General features: G+C 36.4%; 1 protein-coding gene across 1 annotated transcript in view; it reads right to left on the reverse strand.

The window, feature by feature from the left end:
* Window positions 1-1,285: 1,285 nt before the first annotated feature.
* The window catches only part of LOC125649487 (uncharacterized transmembrane protein DDB_G0289901-like), a 47,506-nt gene continuing 31,319 nt past the window's right edge, over window positions 1,286-17,472 (reverse strand). Inside the window, exons 4-5 of the mRNA XM_056166197.1 lie at window positions 1,385-2,601; window positions 1,286-1,294 (exon numbers count right to left, since the gene is read on the reverse strand). Coding sequence (XP_056022172.1) covers window positions 1,286-1,294; window positions 1,385-2,601 — 1,226 coding nt within the window. The remainder of the gene's footprint in view (window positions 1,295-1,384; window positions 2,602-17,472) is intronic.

Genomic DNA, 17,472 nt, shown 5'->3' on the forward strand with positions numbered 1-17,472 from the left:
GTGGTATTCTCAATGAAAAGGTACAACAAGCATTAAATTGTCGAGCCAAAGAATACTTAAGACTAGCCTCAGAAAATGTACTGAAACTTAGTCGAATAGACAGTAGACTGGAAATTGTGTGCATGAATTCAAAGAATGCAAAGTGTTTTCGAGCTGAAGACTTTATTTGTATGGAGTCAGTGAAGAATCTTCTTTCCCGATATCCATTAATTGTCCTTTTCGATGATACACTTCTAACAAACGGAAAAAGGTTCACCGAACTATTAAGATCTATTCCACAACATATCACTCTCACATTATATGACCTGTTCAACAAGTATGAGCGAAAGGGTGGATTTTTATCAGTTTGGAAAGTATATCAATACGAAGTGGCGAATGAGGTGTTTTGAAAGGGTAAACCTTATGCTGGAATGGACAATACGTATGCAAGGGTTAGGGTTAGGGTTTAGGGTTAGGGTTAGGGTTTAGGGTTAGGGTTAGGGTTAGGGATAGGATGACGTTTTACTAAAGGAGCCACTTGCCCTTAAAGTCGCGGACTTGCCCGAAAAGGGTTTTTTCAGGGTTGCACCCCTTTAGAAAAGGGGGTTAGACCCCTCGTCTCGACCCCAAAGGGCCCCCAACATTTAAGGTCGGCTCTTAGAAGGATATTAGAGAAGAAGTAAAAGGCGACGGGTGACACTCAAGTCACTTCCCGGAGGTCTTGGTGGGTGATCTTGGCCTAATGTTGTATTCTTTTTAAGGATTTATGTGATATGCCGCTATTCGGTTTCTTCACTTGATCATACCCTGATCTTAGTTTTAAGAATTTTATGTATGTCTACTTAATAGATCAAGAGATTAGATTTTCTATTATTCAATAACTACCCCATATGAAAGACAATGACATCAGCGAAGTCCATGGATTTAAAGGCAAATGACTTTGACAATCATGGACAACGTTTAAAAGAGGAGTTGAATTTCGAAAAAGAAAACATAAGTATTATTTTTAACGATACCATGTGTTGATTATATATTTACTTGTCATCTTCTGCATCTATATTAACAACTGGTATATTTATTATAGAAGTTTTAAAAGCTTTAAAGAAAGTTTGAAATCCATATACAAATACAACGATCATGCGATGTTTGGTTCAAAGCGGCGCATGATTTCAAAGAAACACATCACTGACTGCCATCAACTCTAATATTGAAAGAATTAAGGAGACAAAAAAGCATTTTTTGTCATTCATTGTGTACATGTATACAAATGATACCACTTAACACACTGTCCGGTCTTCTCTTCAATTTAATACACCTAAAAAGGAAAAAAACCAACCGTCATTTATATTACTTCTATTCATGAAACATAAATGTATTCAAATTTTGTAAACATTCATAAAAGTACCCTTGTTCTTCTGTTACCGCCACGTCCACCTCCAGTACTGCCACCGGTACCACCGACATCATTGGCCATGCTACCGCGCACACCACCACCCATATGGCCTGCCATCCGACCATCCATGTCACCGCCATTGCGACCACCCCTGCCACCTCGGATGCCACCAGTCCTACCACCTTGCATGCCACCATTCCTGCTGCCTCGCATGCCACCATTCCTGCTGCCTCGCCTGCCACCATTCCTGCCACCTTGCCTGCCGCCACTCCTGCCGCCTCGCATGCCGCCACTCCTGCCGCCTTGCATGCCACCGCCCATGCGATTATTTGGGCCAACTCGCATGCCACCACTCCTGCCACCACCCATGTGACCCCCCATATTACCAGCCATGCCACCGCCCATATGACTGCTTATACCACCGTTCATGCCACCGCGCATACCGCCTCCCATCCCGGCTCTTAAACTAACAAATCTACCAGCAGCAGTGGCTGAAGCAGATGCGACAGCACGTCGGTCAGTAACAGCGGCAACAGTCGCAACAGCAGATCCACCCCCAATGTTCAACGCATTAGAATATGGTCGTAATCTTGATCCTCCTCCAAGGCGAGGGTTGTTGCCACTATTAGTGCCTGTAGAATAAGTTGGGTTGTGGTCACTGTAAGTGCTTGTAGAATAGGGTGGACTGTGGTCACTGTAAGTGCTTGTAGAATAGGTCGGGTTGTGGTCACTGTAAGTGTCTGTAGAATAGGTGGGATTGTGGTCACTGTAAGTGCTTGTAGAATAGGTAGGGTTGTGGTCGCTGTAAGTGCTTGTAGAATAGGATGGGCTGTGATCACTGTAAGTGCCTGTAGAATAGGGTGGGCTGTGGTCACTGTAAGTGCCTGTAGAATAGGTCGGGTTGTGGTCACTGTAAGTGTCTGTAGAATAGGGTGCGTTGTGGTTACTGTACGTGCCTGTAGAATAGGTAGGGTTGTGGTCACTGTAAGTACGTGTAGAATAGGTGGGGTTGTGGTCGCTGTAAGTGCCTGTAGAATAAGTTGGGTTGTGGTCACTGCCTGTAGAATAGGTTGGGTTGTGATCACTGTAAGTGCTTGTAGAATAGGTTGGGTTGTGATCACTGTAAGTGCCTGTAGAATAGGGTGGACTGTGGTCACTGTAAGTTGTAGAGGTCTGGCCGGCAACAGCGAAGGCAATGACGCAGACGAGGGCTAGAAGGCTCAGCATTTCTGTTACGAAAAGAATAAAGAAACGTAACACCCTGAAATGGAAAGTATTCCATTGAAACATATTCAGATGAATGGTGTATTCGATATTATTCAGAGGGTGCTCAATGACAAAATCAAAATTTGAAACTAAGTAATAAATAGCACTTTTTCAGTTAAGATAACGTTATGAACTGCATTTGCTGGTCCTCTGCCAAACTGGCCATGATGCGCGTTTTGCCTTAGAAATTGTTTATTTCTTAGTTGTACCCATAAACATATTGGAATATCTTATGTTTCAACAACTCAAAATAATGTATTGAAATGTATCTAACTCTTATATTTCATATCTAACTGCATGAAAAGCCAATTTAGCCAATTACTTCTTAAACAAAATTGATGGGTTGATGATATATCGTGAACAACTAGCAGCATTTACAGTATAGTAGCATAATTTGTTCTTGTTTTTGAATTTATAATTTTTCGAGATAATGTTAAATACACACATGAATGGACTATTGAACTTATGAATGTGTATAGATGGCAAGTGTAGTAGAGAGAGAGAGAGAGAGAGAGAGAGAGAGAGAGAGAGAGAGAGTACCTTCAGAAAATACATATATCATTTTTCCTCAATAAGATATAATGAAAAGGTGAAATGTGAAAATGTGATGATATCGAACAGTGCTCAATCTCACAACTCGAGATAAATAATACAGAATAAACTGTTAGGCAAACACGAAACTTTGGATATACTATAAGATGTACAAGGTGCCGAGGGGGAGTAAGAGTCTCCTGGCGACTGGTCACATACGCGATGAGCCCTTTATCTTGATCATGTAAACGGAGTAATCCGTAGTCAAAATCAGTGTGCAAAGCACGGCCTAATAATTGGTATGAAACCCCTCTGCTGGTGGACTTGTTAGTCCCCAAGGGTTTCTACAGCCCAGTAGCTAAGTACTTCGTTACTAGCTTGAAAATACGAATGTACATTTAATTGCTGGGATAAAATTTAGAAATTCATATCAAAATTAAGGATTATCTCCCTCGATATAACTCCTATCCTTAGACGAATTTTACTCCAGTTTTTGGCACTCTGTTTTCCCCTAAAATAGCTCTTACAAGTTTATTATTTCGGATTTCAAAAGTTTCGGTTGAGCATCACTGAAGAGACATTATTTGTCGAAATACGCATCTGGTGCATCAAAATTGGTCTCGTATACGTTTTACATCAAATAGTATTTGACCAAATGATGGTTATATTCACAAACTAGATCGTTATAAAGATCCTAAAACTAGCGAAAGGCTGAATATAAAGGAGACTCCTGATGCCCCTGTAACATCAACTTGTTTATCAGTAGTCTTTCTCCATTTAGAAACTGATCATACACAGAACAAATCTTAGTAAACATGACTTTTAGTACCTTGTACGTTTACAATGTGTAAGCATAATTCAATGTGTTAGAATCAAGAAAAAACCAAAAAGTACACTTTGTTCATTTTACTAAAAACTTTGCCATAGCGATTTATTCAATTTCAAGAAAGTCTTTCGAGAGTTCGTAATAATATTTGAATGACAATGTCTTACCTGGTTGGTTTTGGATTCCACCGGCTACCGCTGTGTAATACAGCTTCTCAGCTTACCGACCATCTATATATACTGGTAAAACTACCACATAACAGACAGGGGCAGTGAATATGGGTTGCTTTTAATTTTGTTTGTACACTGTATGAATATCAATTGCAAAGAAAGTAGGGGACCTTGATTCTAGGAACCTAGATTTTAGGTTCCTTTAATTTACATTTTTGTGTTTCAAAAGTATTTTAAATTTTACGTATTATTCGAAATTTGCATTTTATGATTCCATTTAATAATCTCATGACGTTATGCATCTTTGATGGAAATGGCTTTTTTATCCCAATGAATCGGTTGAGGCAACCAACAGTGATAAATCTCATAACTCCTATGAGAAATGCAAAATTAAGAGTTGGGAAGATACGGACCCCTGGATATACCAGAGGTGGGATCAGAAACTAGTGACCTTCTCCTTTCCCTCTCTAATGTATACATAGTGTATTGTTTGTAACTTTCTTATTGTTTTTACATGTACTTGTAATCGTTTATTAAATTTTCATCATCGTAACTTCGTTAGGAAGGAAATGAAGTATGATTGAATGAAAGACGGGGTAAATACCCGTGAGTTTCTATGATTTAATTTAGATATTTGCACATTAACAGATTTCTACAGCTCAAAGGATATGTTCTGTGCACAGAACAAGCTCTTGCGTATCGAATCAGTTGAGAGATTAAAACACCATATGCAGGTGATAATGGAATATTGGTACATAAATGTGGGAATTTGACGATGGAGAAGCTGAATTCATCCCATTTAAGATAAAGTTGAGTTGTTAGTTTTCCATTAACATACATATATCATTTGGTTTAGTTTGTTCTTGACGCTCATTCATTGCCCTATCTTACACTGGATGAAAGGTGAAGATAACGAACAGTGATCAATCTCATAACTCCTATAAGCAAATGGTTTGGCAAACACGGATCCCTGGATACACCAAAGGTGGTATCAGGTGCCTAGGATGAGTAAGCATCCTCTGTCGAGCTTTCACATCCGCCGTGAGCCCTATATCCTGATCAGGTAAACGGAGTTATCCGTAGTCAAAATCGGTGTGCCAAGAACGGCCTAGCAAGTTCTGTTTATTCCCAGCTTTCGTAATTTAGTTTTAGTGCTAGGTTGGTATTTTTCTTTATCTAAACTTCATTTCTATGTAAATACATATATATGTATGTATGTATACACTGACAAACAAGTTGGTGTTACAGAGGATTCAATAGTCTTGTTTAAAGTCAGCATTTCACAAATTCTGTTGTCGTTATAATGATCTAGTTTGCCAATATAACCCGATTTCAAGTGAATTCAATTCTGGTATTCCTTATACACAACAGAACATTGGTTAATATAATTTTATAACATTCAGCAGGTGTAAATGATAGATGTAAATGACAATATACAATATATAGTAAGAGATAAACCTATCATTTGGTCAAATGCTGTCTAACGTGTTTCATACTGATTGTTAGGGCCTTCTTATCACACTGATTTTGACTACGAATTACTCCGTTTACTTGATCAAGTTTTAGGGCTCATGGTGGATGTGATCGGTTGAGAGCCGATGCTTACCACTCCAAGGAATCTAATTTGCCGAACTCTCTAATTTGTATTCCTAACAGGAGTTATGAAATATTAAAACAAAAGTCCGTACCATATATCCTTCTGTTTTTAGTAAACCAGAAGTGATAAAAGAATTAGATAGGCTACATGAGGAATATCTTTTGGTTCCAGCTGACAAAGCTAATGACGACATTGTCTTTGTAAGGTTCATTATTACAATTGTATTTTAAAAGAACTTTGCATTAATTCCACTTTTGGTAATCGTACTTATACCCCAACTGCCCTTTCAAACGACGAAATTCTTCAAAACTATGCTTCAGTTTTAGACACATTTAATATCCGAGTAAATGGGTCGAGTGAATAGGAGTTACCGTACCTATACTGGATTCCTAAACTACATAAAAAGCCTTACAAAGAAAAATACATTTTCAGGAAATATTCATATCTAGGGATCACTCATCCAAAAACTTAATTTGTTAAACACCACTCTGATTCCACGCAAAAGTACTCTGAAGTTGAAATAAAAAATATGCTAGAGTTCCTCAATGACAATATCTTCGTGGTCTTTAGTGATCAGTTCTTCCTATAGGCTGTTGGAATTCCCATGGTCACGAATTGTGATCCTTTGCTAGCTGACCTGTTTATATATTCATATAAAGCAGAATTTATTCAAAAATGTCTACGTGAGAAGAACAAATCTCTCGCTGTGGCCTTAATCAATTCGACATTTAGATATATCGACAACGTTTTTGTCTATCAACAATAATGACTTTCATTGATATGTCGATTCGATATATCCCTGTGAACTCGTAATAAGACACACCACAGTGTCGTCCACTTCTGCTTCATACTTAAATATTTTATTGAAAGTAGACATTAACGGCAAACTGACAACTCAACTGTATGACAAACGGGATGATTTCAGCTTCTGCATCATCAACTTCCCATATTTATGTAGCAATATTCCATTATCACCTGCATACAGTGTTTATATCTCTCAACTGATTCGATACGCAAGAGTTTGTTCTGCGTATAGTCAGTTTATAAATCGAGACAAGCTACTGACAAGCAAGTTGATGGTACAGGGGTTTCAACTGTCTTGATTGAAGTCAATATTTCGCAAATTCTATGGTCATGATAACGATCTAGTTCGTCAATTCAACCTATCATTGACTGAAATGCTGTCTGGTGTGTTTAATACCGATTGTTAGGCCGTTATTGGCACACTGATTTTGACTACGGATAACTCCGTTTAGCTGAACAGGATATAGGGTTCACGGCAGGGTGTGACCGGTCGACAGGGGATGCTTACTCCTCCTAGGCACCTGATCCCACCTCTGGTGTGTCTAGGGGTCCGTGTTTGCCCAACTATGTAATTTGTATTGCTTATAGGAGTTGTGAGCTTGATCACTGTACGTTATATTCACCTTTCCTTGATCACTGTTCCCTTTCTTCGCCTTTTATTATGAAAATTAAGGGTTACTTCCATAATTCTTGTATGCAAATTAATGATGGCTAAAGACGATTCATGTCTGTCTGATTTCATTTTCAGATTTTTCAGAATTTTTAAGCGAGTATTGGTATACCAAAGACGAGTACTTAGATTAAATTTCATATGTGTGGTTGCAGCAGACAACGAAAAAATAAAAGAATTGGGAATTTCTTCTACTGTATGTGAGTATTGTTCAATTTGTTATATTTTCTCAAGTCCTCAAAACTGTAATACTATAATATATCGGATTTATGAGATTGATCACTGTTCGTTATCTTCACCTTTTATAAATCACATTTACATTAGATATTTTATTGAAGATAAATATTAACGTCAAAAGAACAACTTAAAGTTTTGACAAACAGAATGACTTCAGTTTCTACATCGTCAACTTCTCATATTTATGTAGCAATATCCCATTATCACCTTTAAATGGTTTTTATATCTCTCAACTGATTGGATACACAATAGCTTGTTTTGCGTATGATTAGTTTTTAAATAGAGACATGCTACTGATGTTGATGTTACAGAGGTTTGATTAGTTTCGTTTACAGTCAACATTTTGTAAATTCTATGGTGGTTATAACGATCTAGTTTTCCATTTGAACTGTTTTCATACCAATTGTAAGGCCGGTCTTTACATTCTAATTTTGACTACGGATTACCTCTTTTACCTGATGAAGGTACAGGGCTCACAGCGAGTGTGACCGGTCAAAAGGGAAAATTTACTCTTCCTAGGCACCTGCTCCCACCTCTGGAATATCCAGGCTTCCTCGTTTGCCCTACTCCTGATTCTGTATTCGTTTTGGAATTACGAGATTGATCAACTTTCAATATCACCACCTTTTTATACATCAATCTCCAGACACTTAACAACAGAGGGAGCCTGTCCCCTTTTAGATAAAGTACATGTCTCGTTATTATTACATGCAAAATTCGTTATAATTCAACCGATGGATGAGATAAGGGTATTGTAGGTTGGATATCCCCAACACACACATACACACACGATTCATTATTTTGCAGAATTTCTTTTTTGTGCCCGGGAAAAGCTTTTCTATCTACCCCCTCCCTTTCAAAATGATATTACCTGGCTGATCACACTTGATGTGTGTGTGCTTGTTTACTGAAAATTTGCCCATATTGCAGATATCTTATACACACTAACTATCAAAACTGCGACGGAATTGAAAACGAAATAGGGGTTTCAATGGTCCATATTTTATGTACAGCATTGTAATTTTTCTTAGGGACCCTTATCTAACCTGTGTATTTACTCTAGGTCTTGTAGTAGACGTTTCAAATAGATCAAACATAAAAATAAATCTGTAGATTAGTCGATAAAAGAAAAGGATGATTGGTCCTGTTCAATGCTATGATATAACAACTTTCAAAGTCTAATATTCAACTGTGTTTTTCAGATAGCTGAATCATTTTATAATTGTTCAAGTCAGTAATTGTACATGTATAATCTATACTTTACTCTCATGAAATGTACAGATGTAAATGATATTTAATCTAATATGTCAAGCCTTGCCCACTATCACGCTATCTTCTCTTTGCCCAAATATATGTAAATACATCACTAATATTTAAAAAAGCCTGTTGTCATACATCAATTTTGATGTACACGTTTCATGTGAAGGAAAATATAGGGGATTGATTGATTGTTTTGTACGTCCCGTCGACAATTTTCCATACATGTAGTGACGTCACTAGCTGTTGGAGAAGTACCACAAATTTAGACCTTTGCTTAGCTCTCAGGGCTATAGCGGTAAGAGTCTTTAACGTGGCAACGCCTGCCGCGACATCGGACCTCCATTTTAAAGGTCATATTCGAGAGACCCGTGATTCTCACTTCTAAATGCCGAGCGTTTGGTGAAGGAGCAATCACTACCTATTTTAAGGTCTTAGGTTTGACGCGACTATGACATGAGTGGGGCTCGAACTCACGACCTCCCAGTTACGAAGCGAATGCTCTACCACTGAGCTACTCCGACTGATGTACAGTGGTGGGGTTGTGGTTTTGCTCTAATTTTGATATGCATTGTATCAGTTATGCGTGTCTAAATTTGAATTTGAAAATGAAAATCATACCTATCGTGAAGTTGTCATTTTTCGTACAATGAATTTTGCATTTACTGAAATCTTAGATCATCAGAACAACATCATTATTAGTCAAATATATTTACACTCACTCCTTTTTTTCCCCTTAACAAAAATATTAACATAATATTGACATTAACAGTAGTAAAGTAATAGTAATACATAGTATTGGAGATGACAACACGCTCGCGTTACATCATCTCAGATTTAAAGAAAACCAGAACGCATTTCTGAATTATCCTTTTAATCGATCATATTAATTTTTTTTCATTTTACAAAATATTGTGTCATGTATAAACACACACACACACACACACACACACACACACACACACACACACACACACACACACACACACACACACATATATATATATATATATTGAATAGGACACACAGTACATATAAGTCCTATTCACTAGTACAAGGTCACAATATAGCTATAATAAAGAAATGTAATAAATAATGACCAATAAATGAGAAGTTTGCAATACAATCCAAGGATAACAATCATTTTATGTATATCATTGATGTGCTAAGTAATTATCTTATTACGTTCTTGTGAATTTCTTAAATATCAATTATAACTGTGTTAGATTTTTTTATAGGTAGTATTTGAACAGATAGGATTATAGTAATTAATTATTTTAAATCAATAAAATTTCTCTCTGGCTTGCATACGTTGAACTAGATTGTATTGTGGTCCTGTATAAAACATATTCACAGACAGATAATTGAGAGAATAGAAAAATATTTAAAATAATATAAAATATATACATAAAATATACACTCGATATCACTGGGGGAAAATAAACATATACATCATATCTATATATCACTTATTTGAGTAATAATGCTGCAAATATGCTAATTTAAAAGATGTAATAGAACCACATCTTCTGACAGACTCGGGACCTGATTCCATAAAATTGTGGAGGATACCTTAAAAGACCTTTTATAATAATCAGTTCGAACTTTTGGTAAATATAAAATATCACTATCTCTACTTCTTGTTGTTCTGGAACTAACTAAAAAATAAAAACGTTCATATATTCTGGTGTCATGTTATTAAGAACCTTAAAGGCAAGCACTGGTTTTCTGCATCCATTTAAGAACACTAAAATATCACCTCTAGAAGTTTGAGTTACTTTCACCTTCAACATAATTCTGGCTGCCTTTTTCTGTAATTTAAAAAATCTGTCAATAAAAACCCTGTTTTTGGCTGAACACCAAAATGTGCAACAATAATTAAAATGAGGAAATATAACAGTGCTATACATTTTCTATAATGCTGCATTTGTCATAAACGTTTATAGACGACATAAACTGTCTAATTTCTGTGAAAGTTACTTGCATGTAAGGTGAATATAACGAACAGTGATCAATCTCATAACTCCTATAAGCAATACAAAATAGATAGTTGGGCAAACAAGGAACCCTGGACACACCAAAGGTGGGATCAGGTGCCTAGGAGGAGTAAGCATCCGCTGTTGACCGGTCACACCAGCTGTGAGCCCTATATCCTGATCAGGTAAACGAAGTTAACCGCAGTCAAAATCAGTGTGCCAAGAACGGCTTAACAATCGGTATGAAATACGTCAGACAGCATTTGACCCATTGCAAGGTTGTATTGACGAACTAGATCGTTATGACGACCATAGAATTTGCGAAATGCTGACTTCAATCGAGACTCTTGAAATCCCTGTACCATCAACATGTTTGTCAGTAGCTTACCTCGATTTAAAAACTGACTATACACAGAGCAAGCTCTTGCATATCGAATCAATTGAGATATATAAACACTATATGCAGGTAATAATGGAATATTGCTACACAAATATTGGAAGTTGACGATGGAGAAGCTGAAATCATCCCGTTTGTCATACAGTTGAGTTGTCAGTTTGCCGTAAATGCATAAAGAATCAATGTGTACAGATCAGGTTAGACATTCATCTATTTGTACACCAAGAAGTTTGGCCGTTTAAACAGTATTTAAACCAATATCTACTACTTTGTCACACATTTTTCTACACATTGTGTTTTCTCTAAGTTCATCGTAAGTGTATTACTTTCCATACTTTTGAAAGTCTTCATATAAACAATGTAAATGTGTATTTAAATTTCATGCATTAATTCTTAACCGACTATGTATATTTTCATATCTATTACCATAATCGTATAGCTTGTTTTTCTCGGAATATTTTTAGCACTTGATTTGAATGCAGGAAGTGACGAAGGTTATTCTCTTATCATTTTTTGATGTAAACGATTCTAGGTTTTTTTTTTGTATTGAAGTTAAAATATGATTGATATAAAATCATTTGTTCAATGATAATGATTCCAAAAGTACATGTATAGATCTATACAATTATACATGTATATATGGATTATCTGTCTCCCTTACATTTACACGTGCATATGAAAAGACAAATTTGTAGAATAAAAGTAATTATATTTTGTCCTTCGTACATACAATTTTGTTCTAGAAGAATTGTGTCCAATGCCTGTTATAATTCTTTCAGATCCAACCTGGGGTCTTCAAGTATTTTACTACTTTGTTCTGAACAATAAACCCAAACTACATGCATATCTGCACACTCTGGTATAGGTCTTAAGTTTAATCACAGAGACCCTGTCAATTTTGAACTTAAGCAAATTATGTTAAAAGTTGAGACATCCACAAGCCTTTTCATCAATTTATTGCAGTATAGATCTACTAGTAACCATTTACTTAAAGCAGACAACATATAGGGAACTTCTACTGTCTCGCTAATAAGCTAGCTTTTCTAGTGATATGACAATGTCTCTCTTGATCACACAAGTAATGCAACGGTGAGCATGTTACATAATTATCATTAGATAGCTTTATTCACTTTAAGTAGCTGACCACTAGTAGTTACCATTTTAAGCTTCAAGTAGCCATCTTCAAGTAACCAACTTTACTCTGTTTAAGTTGTCAGTCATTAGGAGCTGGTTACTATTAGATAACTTTAACGATATGTTACATGTTAAGTTACAGAAGCCTCAATTTCATAATTACGGGTGTGAAGTATGTTGAGTCATGCAAAAGCTCCATGCTGTTCAAAATCTGATAGCAGGGCACTTTTTCTAATATAATATACATCAGCTGTTTTACGTTGGTTAAAAGTTTAAGATCCCAAGTTCCATATCTAATATGGCTCCCAGGAACATAAATGTCTGACAACGCTTTCCTATGGGCACAAATCTCTAAAATCTATCAACTTCGTCCAATGCATGTTCAATAGGGTTTACATTTGGTGATTTTTGATGACCAGGGAATTGAAAAACCTGGGTGTTGTGTCTTTGCAAAACACCACGTGTAAGAGCCTGGCGTTGTCATGTTGGAACACTGCTCCGGGATGCTTCATTTCTCGAGCCACGTATGGCTGTATGACTTCATCAATATACCATTGAGCCGTCAAATTGAATCGATGCTGTACCGCCTGTATAGGATATTGTCTTCTATATCGTAACACTACCCTCTACAAACCAGTCAGCCTCCTTTTCATTTTGGCGTCTATACATTCTGAGTCCTCCATGAGGCCACTGCATTAAGAATCGAGATTCATCGCTGAACCAAACTGTCCGTCAATGTTACACGGCCATAGTCTATTAGTATGAGATCATCAATAAAGGTGAAAATTGTAAGCGGATGGGAATATGTTTAAACAAGAAATTAGGAAAGATTGGTTGATTTTATTTTGTTTAATGTCCCTTTCTATAATTTTTCACTCATATGGAAACTTCACCCATTACCGTTTAAGGGCTGAAAATTTAAGCCTATATTCGGCGCTTACGGCCAATGAGTAGGGAGGTATCTTTAACGTCCCACATGTACACCTGCTGTGACACGGGGCCTCGGTTTTCGCGGTATCATGCGAGGGATAGTTAGTCGCCTTTCGCGAGAAGCAAGGGTTATTAAGGACCTAGCATAACCCAGATCCCAAACGGGACACATTTTAGTCCACGAATGTACATGTGGTTGTTTTAAAGTTTCTTGTTTTTAAGCATCAGGTGTTTAAAATGAATTTTCTAAATAAAAGGTGAAAAGATCACGGATTTAATTAAGATTTTTATTCAATTAAATTACAGGCATGTGCTGATTTGCTTTCAAAATAATCATTAAAATTCTAGGAATTCATGTTTAGATAGATGAAATTATAATTTTAATTAACTCCTTACCTTGTCAGTTGCATGTGCAGATTTCAACGCCAATGATCGTCAAAATTATTTAAAACAATTAGAAAAAATATTTTGATTGTACTACATTTAGGGAAGTTCTACAAGTTGACATTGAAAGGAAATGTAGTATCACCCAGTCTTATAAGCTATAAATCATGAAAGCATACTTGTTTAGTGTGTGGTGTTACGTAAATTACTAGTGCAGTTGTTTGTAAGGGTATGTTTTGCATATATAGAAACACTACTTTGAATGTTGAAATCCACCAAAAATATTGTGATTTTGAACATGGGAAGGGGACACTTTGTGGTCCTTTGTTAGCTGACCTGTTTTGATGTTGTTATCAAGCAGGGTTTATTCAAGAGTTCAATAGCTTCTATATAAAAGACTGTTTTTCAATGACCTGCAACTCAACATTTAAATATATCGACGTTTTATCTGTAACAACTAATAAATTTTATTCATACCCTACTATTTTCACATATTAATTATAATGGTGTCAAATTAATATATACATGTAAGTACTATTTGAAGGGTTCTAATGATAGTGATATTTCTTTATGCACAACATTTTTCTCTGATTTGCATACGTTGGACAGTAAAGAAAAAAACATGCTCAGCACTATCATGAAATAGCCAAAGTTCTTCGTTCATACAATTTTGTTCTAGAGGAGTTGTGTTCAATGCCTGTAATGAATCTTCCATATTCAACCTGAATATTCTCAAATAATTTACTACTTTCTTCTGAACAATTATCTCAAAATAAATCTGTGCACTCTGGTGTAGGTCTTTTAAATGAAGAGGAAAGAGTAATCACATAAACCCTGTCAAATTTCAACTTACACGTCCAAAGTAGGATAAATCACGCACAAGTTTTCCATCAATTTCTTGCAGATGTATAGATATACCCGTATCACTTACGATATAGCACTTATCTAAAGGTTAACTCTTAGCTGGAAATCGAATTCGTATTTTCCACTGTAAAGGTGAAGTAGTTGGCAAAATGAAGCATGATGTTTGGAATTTCCAAGCATAATGACCCATCGCCATCTAAATAAGCCTGATAAATAATTTTATACATTCAAACACAGTAAACATTTTCTCATAGCTGGCGGCCAGTAGTTATCAGTGTTAGTATTGTAAATAACTAGTTGTAGCGGAAAACATATAGGGACTTTTATTGTCTCGCTAGTGAGCAAGATTTTCTGGTGACGCGGTAGTCTCTCTCTCTCTCTCTCTCTCTCTCTCTCTCTCTCTCTCTCTCTCTCTTGATCTCGATTTTTCTCTTGATCTTGATGATACACGTAAAGATATGGTAAATGGGTTCAGTCCGCTACATGTTAGATAGGGATTATTAGCTGGGTTCCCTCACTTTAAGTAGCTGACCACAAATAAATAATATTTGAAGTTTCAAGTGGCTATCTACCTGTAGCTATTTTCCCTCTGTTTAAGTAGCCAGTTATTAGGAACTGGTTACTAGTAGCTAATTTTACCAATCTTAAATCACAGAAGCCTCAATTTCATACTTAAATGTAAGAAGTATGTTGAGTCATGCACAAGAACCATGCAGTACAAATATGATCTTTAGGCAGTTATTACTTTTTCTAGTAAAATATACATCAACTCTTTTACCTTTATCAAAATCTAAAACCAATTTCTTATACCATTGTCTGATTTTTTTCTAAATACCGAGTGCATGTAATTGACTGTTCGTGATATTCACGATTAATTATCATTAAAATTACAAATGATAATATATGATTACTCTTCAGCAAATATCACAATGTTATGAACTTTGCAATTTAGGGAAATATTTCATTTTGCTTGCACTTATGTTGCGAGAAAGCCTTCCTGTTTTAAAAGTTATTTTCCTTCGAAATACATAGAAATATCTAGGTTTAATTTTGTACACTGCCATACAATACCACTTTTGTGTATACATGTAACAGGGTGTACGCAGACATGACAATAGCGGGACTCGAACTCACAACATCCTGGTTACGAAGCGAACGCTCTACCTCTGAATGTTTTTCTAAACGTGAATGATGATGTTCATATACTTGGTTTTACTGAGGAAATCTTTACCTGAACTATGATGTTAAAAAAAATGAATGCCAAGTACCTTTTCAAAATTAATTTAAGACATAAGAAATATATAATAACTGATCAAAAATTATGTAAACGCTGGGTATAGCACAACCACTAATGATGATTACAGTAATTAACAGTTCAAATTACTGAAGTTTAATGTCTGTTGTGCCTCCCATGAGCATCAATGACTGCCAGACAATGTCTTCACATTGACATAATTAAACCTCTATCCAAATATTGTGATTTGGATGGCCAATGAAGAACCTGAATATTCTGTTTTTGCAGAACATCATGCATTAGTCGACCAGGCCTCTGTTTTAAAAATCGAGATTCATTGCTGAACCAAAGTGCCCGCCAGTGTTACGTGGACATATTATATGAATCTTGGACTATTGAAGTTGGTTCCGGTGATGTTGCGGAGTCAGAACCATGAACAAAGTTTGCCCACTCTAATCCCAACATCGCATAGTCGATCATGAAACTTCTGATCTGATATGCTGTGAATTCCAGGAATGGAAGACCATGTAGATGAGCCTGCAGTGAATCGTTGACAAAGGAATAGTGTAGCAAAAATTGAGTTTCTCTATTTCATTTTGGTCACATGACAGTTTCAATCTTCACGTTCCTTGACGATCTGGGTTAGAATTGATCTTTAGTAAGCCTTGCTTGTGGAAGAGGTGACTAAATTTCTCAGTCCTTCGGATGAGACCGCAAAAAGCGAGGCCCCGTATCACATCAGATGCGGCACGAAAAAGACCCCTCCATGCTCAGAGGCCGTAAGCGTCGAGCATAGGCCCGTATTTTGCACCCCTTCACCGGCAAGGGTGACGTCTCCTTATAAAAGAACAATTCTCGTGAGAGACGATAAATGATATATAATTAATCACTTCAAGCATTATTCTGTTGTCGAACTCCGTGTTTGATTAACTCCACATAATTTTCGATAGTGAGATTTAGTGGACGTAAGATTGAGAAATTCGAGTTACGCGAGTTGCTAGTGCTATAAATAAAACGGGTATTCCGTAGCATTAGTGTTGAACACGGGTTGGAAAAGTTTACCCCTCACTTTAGCGGGAGCATTAAGTGTTCAATATGGCGGAGAATGAAGAGAAATATTGATTGATTGATTGATTGTTTTCCGCCACACTCAACAATTTTTGAGTTATCTGGTGGCGCCCAGATTTTATCGTGGAAGAGGGAAACCAGATGCAATGTACCTGGAAATATACCACCGAGCTTCTGCAAGTAATCTGGGAAATGTTCTCACTTACCGGCGCTAGCGGGATTCGAACACGCCCCAACCAAATTTGAGCGCGATGCTCTAACCACTCGGTCACGGAGAAATATTGTGTATGACATGTGAAATTAAAACCCTTTTGGGATTTATGAAGCAAAATTGCTATGAAAAAAAGACACTCCCAAAGTTTAAGTACCATATTTTTTAAATAATTAATATACATATTTTTTTTCATAATCGATATAAATATTTGTAAGCAAGGCTAGATGTTTGTTTTGATTACAATATATTTTAGATAAAGTAACTTTTGGGGGTGAATTATATACGATCTACGTTGGGTTTAATTTTGACGATATTTACACAATTTTAGTACTGCATGTACATGCATACTCAGGTAATAGAAATTAAATACTATTCGGTATCAAAATAAGCTTCTACATTTAAATAAATTTCGATGGATATGATTTTCATATCAAACGTAATTTTTTAAAACAACACCAGGGAAACAGTTGTTATATTCACACACATGGAGTCTAGCTTCTGCGCATGTACAGACATCACTCTAGAGTTACCCGAGTCTTTC

The sequence above is a fragment of the Ostrea edulis genome, chromosome 5, assembly GCF_947568905.1.
Source record: "Ostrea edulis chromosome 5, xbOstEdul1.1, whole genome shotgun sequence".
Taxonomy (NCBI): Eukaryota; Metazoa; Mollusca; class Bivalvia; order Ostreida; family Ostreidae; genus Ostrea; species Ostrea edulis.